Here is a 9,404-nt window from a genome sequence, read left to right on the forward strand (position 1 = left end):
GGGGGGGGCGCCTAGCCTCTTGCTTCTTCATCGGGGAGGGGGGGAGGGGGTCGCCCCACTTGTCGCCCCTCTCTCCACCAGAGCCATCCGGGGGAAGAGCAGTCAGACCCCCGCTTACCTGTTCATGCACCTCCCTGCTTCCTCCTGTTTTCCTTCAGTCTCCCCAAGAGGGTTGGGGCTGGGACCCGAGGGAAGGTCCCCGGAGGATTTGTGACTCGCCTCCTCCCCATGAGCCTGACTTGATGCTGGGTTCTCCGGGCTTCAGCACGACCTCAGCATCCCTGCAACCCGAATGTCAGGGGTGACTGCCATCCAATAGGGCGCGGGGTGAGGGTCCGACCTTTATTTCGGGGGGCCGATGGTGGGGGGGAAGCCTGGATGGAGAGCTGGGCCTGGTGGGATGGTGGGGAGGGCCTAGCGGCCTGCTGCTCTCTGCAGGGCTGAGCCCCGTGCCAGTTCAGCTGAGAAGTTTTAACTTGTTTAAGTGAACGTGCAGGGCAGTCTCTGCCCCTCGGAGACACAAAATGGAAGGGGAAGGAAGGCGCAAGAGAGGGCTTCTTGCACTTTTTCTCTCTGCCTGCCCGAGAAAGAGGAGGCCCCTCGCGGAGCTGGTTTGCCTTCTTTTGTGTCCTGGTTGGATTCCTTATGGCTTCCGTTCTCTTCCCCCTCTCAGCCTGGTCTGTTTGAGGAAACTCAGGCGGAGAGGATCAGTTGCGTGGTGGTAGTTGCATTGTTCCAATTACCGCCGTGTGTGGCCACATCCCAACAATTAAAACGCAGAAGAAGAAAAAAAACAAAAAACACGAAATCACTCTCTTCACTTGATCCCAGAGAGGACTGGGAGTTTGCTGTTGGGCCAAATGCCTCATGAAAAGCTTGCAAGAGTTTTGCTTCACACTCTGCTCCTCATGACTGGTCAGCCTGTTGTCAGCCTGAAGCCTAGGGTCTCTGGGGTAAACGCCTGCAGTTCGGTTTCCTCTCTGGTTCATCTTTGAGGGTAGAGTTAAGAAACCAAGAGCAGAAGTGATAGAAGCTTTAGCCTCTCCCACAAGAACATAGTAGGGGAAGCGGCTGAAGAGAGCTCTCAAGAAGCTGGAACTTCGCTCAGGGTTGTAATAATTATGCGTGAAAATGATAGTTAACTATAATGATGATTGACTACTCCCACACCTTTCTTCCAAAAAAACTCCCAAGTATGTCCACGTGTATTTCTTTGCTTTTCCTTGTGGCCTGCCTTCCTCTGAGGTGGGAGTGGGGTAGAGATGATCCCTTTTTTGTAAAAGTAGAAAGTGATCTTGCCCCCAAGGTCACAGAAGAGCCCTTTTGGGCTTCTGTCGGTATTGAGGTGATGGCGGTTGGCATCTAATCAAATAGATAAACCTGGTTGCCTTCCTCTTAATGTTATCATCACTTGTGGCAGCCTGAGGCTTTGTAGAGCAACAAACAGGAGGGATGAGAAACAGCCTATGTGGACTCCTGGTTTGTACAGGCCAGATGGTATGCTTCTTACATTTTGGTATTGTCTGTTATGTTGGATGTGACAGATTAAGATTATTCAGCCTGTTTTACATGGGTAAATTGAGACTAAGACAGGTTAAATGATTTGCCAAAACTGCCACAGCAAATAGGATCAGGATTGAGATTTCTAGATAGTTTATTCTCTCTACTAGCAAATGCTACATATACCCTCTGGTGAGCGTCTGTCTGCTTGCTAGTCACTTCTGGGAATAGGCAGAATAGTATGAAGACACTAGTAACCACCCCTCCTCCCTTGAGTAATTACGTGGGCTTAAAGCCTGTTATCTGATAGAATTAGTTTGTTTTTACCAAAATTGACCTGAGAAAGAGTCTTGATTAATTGTATTCATGGTTTTTGATTCAGATCAGGCTAAAAACTTAGTTGAATAAAGTCACAGAGTTGTTTTTAACATCTATAGAGTTGAAATGTAATTTGAATTACCCTAGTACCATTTCCTTATCCTCTTCTCATTTTATAAGAGAATATATACAGTATCTGTTGGAAAATTATATCAGCCGGTCAGGCTAAGGAAGAACTTAAAACCTCATTGACTCTTGTCTGAAGCAGAAAGTCATTCCTACAACCACTGCTCCTCCTGTTCCCTATTATTATTTCTGTAGTCTAGGTAAAAGGTACCTCTCTTTGCTTCTGATAAAGAAAATATTGGGCTAATCAGGATGGAAATAACCATTTGGTCATTCCTCTTTCTCACCTGAGCTGTTTTCTAAGTGGTGCCTGTATTCTCGGTAGACAGCAGAGCATGAACCAGGTTAGGAGTGGCAAATAGGTTTCAATTTGCTTGCCAACTTCAGTTCATTTTACTAGATATCTGGACTGCCAAGCTTATAATGTGTCTGAGGCTATGTTTAGGCTTAGCAGGAAAAAGCTGTGATCAATTAATGATGTCTGCCAGAGGCCTGGCATAGGGATGCTGTGCTATGTGTGCCATGCATTTTCCATCTCTGGACCAGGTACATCTCTAATATCACTTGGGGCTGGTCCCTCTGTAATTGGCAGACTCAGCAGGCATGACTGGAGAGGGAAGTCCCAATGGTGCTAGAATGGTGCTGCAGTGGCAGAAGACGGCTCACGAGTGAGGTCTGGAAGAACAACAGGGAAGACATCCATCATTTGCTCCAAAGTGTGCAAGTCAGATCCTGGGGAGAATCATGATAACCCTGATCACTGAGCAGCTACAGAAACAGACTCTGGATGAGCTGAAATGCACACGCTTCAGCATCAGTCTGGTAAAAGACCAGTCTTCCTGCTTCTCCACGACCCCCTCCCCCTTTTTACAGAGGCTGTTTGTTGCTACTACTTCACCCTTGTCCTATGCCATATGAGTCATGGTACTTATACTGGAAGAGTCCACTAAAAGCTCAAGAAACCCAGCCCAAAAGGAAGGGAGCAGGGATTTTTCCACTGATAGAGAAGGGACACCAAAACTTGGGTGGAGAAGGGTTTGAAATATTGGAAGATGTGCATTATTTTACTCACTAACTTTGGGAAGACAAGAAGAGAACACTTAAGAGTCCCTAACATCCCTATAGCCCAGGAATTGCAGGGGTGAGCTGAACAGAGCTTCTTGGAAATCTGTGTCCTGAACCTGAATCATGATGGATATTGTCTCTCTCCTAGCCTTTGCCTGATCATGCAGACATCTCCAACTGTGGGAACCCTTTCCAGCTTGTGCCTGGTAAGGTATTGTGTATTTGCATATATGTGTGTATTTCCATGCTTCCATCCACATATTTCTTTCATTGGTTTCCAGTGACCAGGACTAGGTAGCCTACCTCCCTAACATTCTTGCCAGGGTCACCTTCTGAGATGGGCACTTGTCTCTGTTTTACATATCATTATGTAATGTTGAACATTTCCTTGTTTTACATTGTTGCATTGTATGTATGTACCATAGTTTATTTAACCAGTCTCTTATTAATGTACATTAGGTTATTTCCAAACAAGACCATAGTGAATAGCCTTGTACATATGTCAGTCATTTTACACATGTGAATGTGTATCTGAGGTATAAATTATGAATTATTCAATCAAAGGGTCTGTGATCATGGGGGCAGGCATCACTATTGTACAAGCAGAACTTTAACCCATGATGCTGGGCTGCTGTGCAGCTCATTTTCTTTTCTAGGATACCTGGCTAGGGAAGTAAGTTGGTAAAAGCGTCTTCATTTAATTTCTTCCTCTGATTTATTAAATACTTGCTGTGAGCCAGGTATTATGTTCTAAGTACAGAATAGGATACATGGTCCCTGCCCTCATGGAGGTTAGTAGGGGGCAGAACTGTTGACTAAAAATGTTAAGTGTGGGTTTTCTCCATCAAGCATGACTTCGTATACTTATCAGTTGTTCCAAATATCTAGTTTCTGCAGAATGCAGTCAGCTAGCCAGAGGAGCTTGGAGTAGGTCCTTTGTCTCTTAACGAGCTGCCTCCCAGAAGACAGAGTTTTGGTTAGAATTCAGTGAGGACCATTCATTTTAGTCCATTTTCTCTTCCACCCCTCAGTCCCCCAATCTGTTTGAATTTCAGAGCAGGCCTATGGGAAAGGAGTCAACATATTTGGGTGACCAGATGCAGGAACACGAGTAGCACAAAGTCTTAGGGTTTCCCAAGCATGGTTCCATTATCAAAGGCCTTTTGCATCCTGTTTGCCCTCCCTAGCAATGAAAGTGATCTCTTACCTGTTTGATTACCTCTTACTCCTTGGTAACCCTGACTCCTGTTTTGGTGCAGTTGAGACTTGGAAAGGGGAAAGGCTAAGGAAGGAGAGGATAGGCCAGCTGGGCGGTTGGGGAACAAAGTAGGTCTAGGTTGAGTGGAGTGAGGGATGAGTAGCGCACACAGACACAACGTTTATTTCTATTGTTTTACCTTTGAGAGGGAGTGGCAAGGTGCTGTATGAGAGTGTATTTTCAATTTCATGTGTTTCGTCATAATGGAGGCAGAATAGCATAGCGGTTAAAAGACCTAACTTTAGAATCAGACAGACCAGGATTTGAATCCTTTTTTGGTCATTTGATTGCTACATGACTTTGGGCAAGTTACTGGACTTCCTATCTGTGAAATGGGCATAATAATAGGTTTTTGGGAAACCTCACATAAAATGTTCATTACATTATGAGCACATAGTAAGCTCTTAAAAATATATTAGCTATCATTAATATTATTTTTATTATGAATGCCTTCCAGAAGGTGCTTCCTGGAGGGGCCTGCCCCACTGTTCCTGTGCCGAGTTCCAGGACAGCCTCAACCTCAGCTACCACCCGTCAGGCTTGAGCCTGCACCTCAGACCACCCAGCCGGGGAAGCTCCCCACCAGAGCAGCCCCTCTCCCAAGTTCTAAGCCCTGAGCCCCCTGACCCAGAGAAGCTTCCTGTGCCCCCCACCCCTCCATCCAAGAGGCACTGCCGCTCACTCTCAGTGCCCGTGGACCTGTCTCGCTGGCAGCCAGTGTGGCGGCCTGCCCCCTCCAAGCTGTGGACTCCCATCAAGCACCGAGGCAGTGGTGGAGGGGGTGGGCCGCAGGTGCCTCACCAGAGCCCTCCAAAGCGGGTCTCCAGCCTCAGGTTCCTCCAAGCTCCCAGTGCCTCTTCTCAATGTGCCCCAGCCCACAGACCCTACAGTCCACCTTTCTTCAGCCTGGCCCTGACCCAAGATTCCTCTCAACCCTGCGCTGCCTCCCCCCAAAGTGGCTCCTGGGAGAGTGATGCTGAATCCCTGTCCCCTTGCCCACCCCAGCGTCGATTTTCCCTATCACCCAGCCTGGGCCCACAGGCAAGCCGCTTCTTGCCTTCTGCCCGGAGCTCCCCTGCATCCTCCCCAGAGCTGCCCTGGCGACCCCGAGGCCTCCGCAACCTTCCTCGAAGCCGCTCACAGCCTTGTGATCTGGATGCCCGAAAAGCTGGAGTGAAGCGGCGCCACGAGGAGGACCCCCGGCGGCTAAGGCCTTCCTTGGACTTTGACAAGATGAATCAGGTGGGACCAGCCGGATTAAGGAAGCTTGAATGGTTGAATGGGAGCAGAGGGACTGTGTTCTCTTTCACTTTTAAGCTGCCCTAGTTCCATGCCTTCCTGGCAGGGCCTCCCCCGGAGCTCCTTTCTGTCTGAGCTTTCACTAGAGTGATCTACCATCCCAGTTTGCCCAGCACTGTCCTGGTTTTAGCACTGAATCCTGAAGTCCCATGTCCTGTGAAACTCCTCAGTCCTGGGGGTTCCAGAGAAACTGGGGTGAGACCCATGTTAAACGTCCCAATAGGGATTCCCAGGTTGTTTTGCTAGAGGCCCTTTCCCTCTACTCTTAGAACGCATAAGCCACAGAGTGCCATCATCATTGCCCCACCCCCTCCTTGTGCTCAAGGATGGTTTTGCCACTTGCCCTTCACTGCTTTAAGTGGGTCTGGGAGAGCTTAAAACAGGCTGCTGCAACATTCATCTGTTCAGCAAATGTTTTTGACTTCCCAGTATGAGTGCAGTTGTCTTATACACTTGCCCACTTTTTCATATTCTTCCTGCTATACCACTGGGTCACAAACCTCTTTGTGAACTTACACACTTATTGACAGTCATCCATCTAACCCAGTGATGGCGAACCTTTTGAGCTCGGTGTGTCAGCATTTTGAAAGCCCTAACTTAACTCTGGTGCCGTGTCACATATAGAAATGTTTTGATATTTGCAACCATAGTAAAACAAAGAATTATATTTTTGATATTTATTTTATATATTTAAATGCCATTTAACAAAGAAAAAATCAACCAAAAAAATGAGTTCGCGTGTCACCTCTGACACGCGTGTCATAGGCTCGCCATCACTGATCTAACCAGTCGGCAAACATTTTTTTGGATACCTACTATGTACCTGGCTCTGACTGTATAGGCCCTGGCATTACAGTAGTGAAATAGGCAGATGATATTTCTGCCCACATGAAGCTTATAATTGAGTCTTTAATTTTGCTCTCCTCAAAGAAATGTTACATGGTCACTGAATTTTCTGAATTTTATCAGTGAGTTCATAAACCTCACCTTAAAGCCTAGGATTCGTGCCTTAGAGGGTAACTAAGGGACAGGAAGGACACTTTGAAATACAGCTTGGGCCAGGGTGCTCAGGGATGTTATTATCTTCCTTTGCCTTCTTAACTTTGTTGTTTATTTGACAGAAACCATACTCAGGAGGTGTCTGTCTCCAAGAAACAGCCCGGGAAGGCAGCAGCATCTCTCCACCGTGGTTCATGGCCTGTAGCCCCCCACCCCTCTCTGCTTCCTGCAGCCCCATTGGGGGTTCCTCCCAGGTGCTGAGTGAAAGCGAAGAGGAGGAGGAGGGGTCCGTGCGGTGGGGGCGGCAGGCGCTGAGTAAGCGGACACTGTGCCAGCAGGACTTTGGGGACCTGGACTTAAATCTGATTGAGGAGAACTAAAACTGAGAGGCTACTACTTCCTGGGGCCACACAGACTGACTCTCTTACGGCTACTAACAAGTGTCGAGGCCCCAAGACTGGGGGCCCAGCCTGGGAATGGGGATGAGTGGAGGGCTCCCACTCAGGGCAGCTGGAAATCTCGCTCCAGGAAGCTCGACCATGCCGAGAGACTGGCCGGGACAAGATAAACAGAGCTGGTGGCGGGAGGGACAGCCCCAGAGCAGACCCTTCCCATGGCGGCCCTGAGTGTGAGTATCCCTGCCAATGAGAAAGCAATGGGCAGGGAAGGAAGGGGTCAGCTGACCCCTGCTCGGGGAATTTCACTAGCCCCTTTGCTTCAAAGGGCACTTGTGTCTTAGAATTTGGCCAGGGTGGGGGGTTCATTCAGCCTCCTCGGAGAAATTGTGTGTGAGTGTGTGTGTGTGCTTGGGAGTATACTTGAGGAAAGGTGTAAAGGTGTGTTTGCGTAGCCTTAGGGAAGGAAGGCAGTTGCTCCTTAATAGTAGAGCATCATGATACCCCCAGGATCTTGAGTTTTCATGGGACAGTGGGCTTGTTCAAGAAGTCAAAAGGAGGGCACCAAGTTTTTCTTTTTCCTAAGTAGCTTTGGAACCAGGCTTATGATCCATAAGCACCACTGGCTCCGCAAAGGATTCTGTTTGGGGGTACTGCAAGCTCTTTTAAGTGCTGTGACCTCAGCCAATGGTTTTTTCCTCAGGCCCACCCCCCCTCCCCTAGATAGATTTCGTGTTGGGGCTGGAGAGGGCTCTTCACATTGATTCTGAGCTGGCCTTTTCTTCTTATCAGATTGCCTAGGCTGTATACCACCTGCCTCTCTCACTCTCTAAGTAGATGCAAGCACATGTGGGTAACTGAGGCAGGGTTGAAGGGCTTCATCTCTTTCTTTCCCTCTTTACTGATGGGACCTTTTTCCCCTCACCCTCTGACCTTTGATGCATTTGGACTGCTGACCATTTAAAAGCAGCCTGTGATTGCTTCTTTTGTAAAGCAAGCAAGCAACCTCCCTCTACTTTAGCTGTTTGACTATTTGGATTTTCACATATTGGGCTTACCCAGAGTGTAGCGCATCTCTACAGGGCTGTGGTTGACGCTGGGTAGACATCTGCATCTGTGTTGTGTGTGTGGTGTGGCTGACCAGTAGGTGAGTATTCCTGCGTGTGTGAGTGAAGCCACTCCCAGGCTGGTGCTCTCCTCCTGTGCCCGGTGACTGCCCAGTGGCAGCTTTAGCTGCCCTTCACTCCCACCTGCTGCCAAAGTCCCTGTGCTAATGGGATTACAAATACAAAAAGTGGAAAAAAAATTTTCGTAAACTTTGTTTTATATTAAAAAAAAATCCATAAGTCTGTGTGTGTGTTAAACATGAGGTCCTGCCTCTGTGGCCGTGTTTGAAAAAATAAAGTTTTATTAGAATAATCCATTTTCCCAAGCAACCTTGTGTATTACAGTGTCTTCTTCCCATCACCACAAAGAGGCAAAGAGGAAGCAGGGAGAAGGCCACCTAACTCTTCCAGCCCCTTCCTCTCTACGGCATGGCTGGGCCTTTGCCCTTCAAGGGCAGTATCTGGTCCGTAGGTCCTATGTGGCCACAGCAATCATATCCTATGGCCTAGGCTTCTGTTAAGGCCTGGGTTATTTCTGGCAGTCTTGATTGGTCTCTGTCTCCTCTTCTCAACTATCACTCTCACTTCTAAGAGATTGAAGTGAAATGTTAATACATTCTAGCTTCCTGAGAATGCTTGATGGTATAGGCAGGGACTTGTCTAGACTGGTTTGTAGGCTTTGGGAAGTGGGGAGAAGTCATGATGGGAGACTTGACCAGGAATCTTTTTTAAAAAGATGGAGATTTAGTCATCAGAATTCAGATTTCAAAGACTTAGGTAATTTCTGCATCTTAAAAATAACTACTTTTGTAAAATTATCCTACCAGCAGAGCTTCTCTTTTGCCCTAGAAGGTGGTATTTTTCCTGATGCTTCCATTGAATGTTCATTTGTGGAAAGAAGCTGTGTGGTTCACTCTTTCTTTAGATCTTTCTATTCCACCCTTTCTTCTTCCTACGTTAGCATTCTTCCAATGTGTGTGGGTGAAGTGTAGCTGCTTAGAGATCCAGGCAGGAGCCTCTGTCCCTAAGGCATAGCCTTTCTTTACCAGTTTGGTGCTGACTTGCCAGGCAACAAGAAGAGTCAAGTTGCTTAGCCTCCGTCCCAGTTTCCTGCTTCAAATTGGTGGCACTCATTATTGAATACCAATGAAGTGTGCAAGAGGACAGGATTGGCTTGACTACCTGGAGCAGGAACCTTAGAGGGGATGAAAATACACTCTAAAAAGATAGTACTATTACTGCCCTGGAGATAAAGGGAGGGGCTTAGAAGGGATGGGGCAATGGAATGTAGTTAAGCTCAGCATTATAGGTTTTTTCTTTTCCTCAAAACTGTTTGAG

The 9,404-nt window shown here is 47.6% G+C and overlaps 1 protein-coding gene across 3 annotated transcripts in view; it reads left to right on the forward strand.

Annotated features, from left to right (window-relative positions):
- Positions 1-8,306, forward strand: part of FAM53C (family with sequence similarity 53, member C) — a 9,359-nt gene extending 1,053 nt beyond the window's left edge. For 2 of the 3 annotated variants that reach the window (XM_005881018.2, XM_005881017.2), the window contains exons 2-5: positions 2,537-2,766; positions 3,158-3,215; positions 4,725-5,509; positions 6,688-8,306. In XM_005881018.2, coding sequence (XP_005881080.1) covers positions 2,689-2,766; positions 3,158-3,215; positions 4,725-5,509; positions 6,688-6,945 — 1,179 coding nt within the window. In that variant the 5' untranslated portion in view covers positions 2,537-2,688 and the 3' untranslated portion in view covers positions 6,946-8,306. Of the gene's footprint in view, positions 1-51; positions 328-2,536; positions 2,767-3,157; positions 3,216-4,724; positions 5,510-6,687 lie in introns of those variants that run through there. The other variant, XM_014529119.1, reaches the window with a different exon arrangement.
- The last annotated feature ends 1,098 nt before the right edge of the window (positions 8,307-9,404 follow it).

The sequence above is a fragment of the Myotis brandtii genome, unplaced genomic scaffold (genome assembly GCF_000412655.1).
Source record: "Myotis brandtii unplaced genomic scaffold, ASM41265v1 scaffold668, whole genome shotgun sequence".
Taxonomy (NCBI): Eukaryota; Metazoa; Chordata; class Mammalia; order Chiroptera; family Vespertilionidae; genus Myotis; species Myotis brandtii.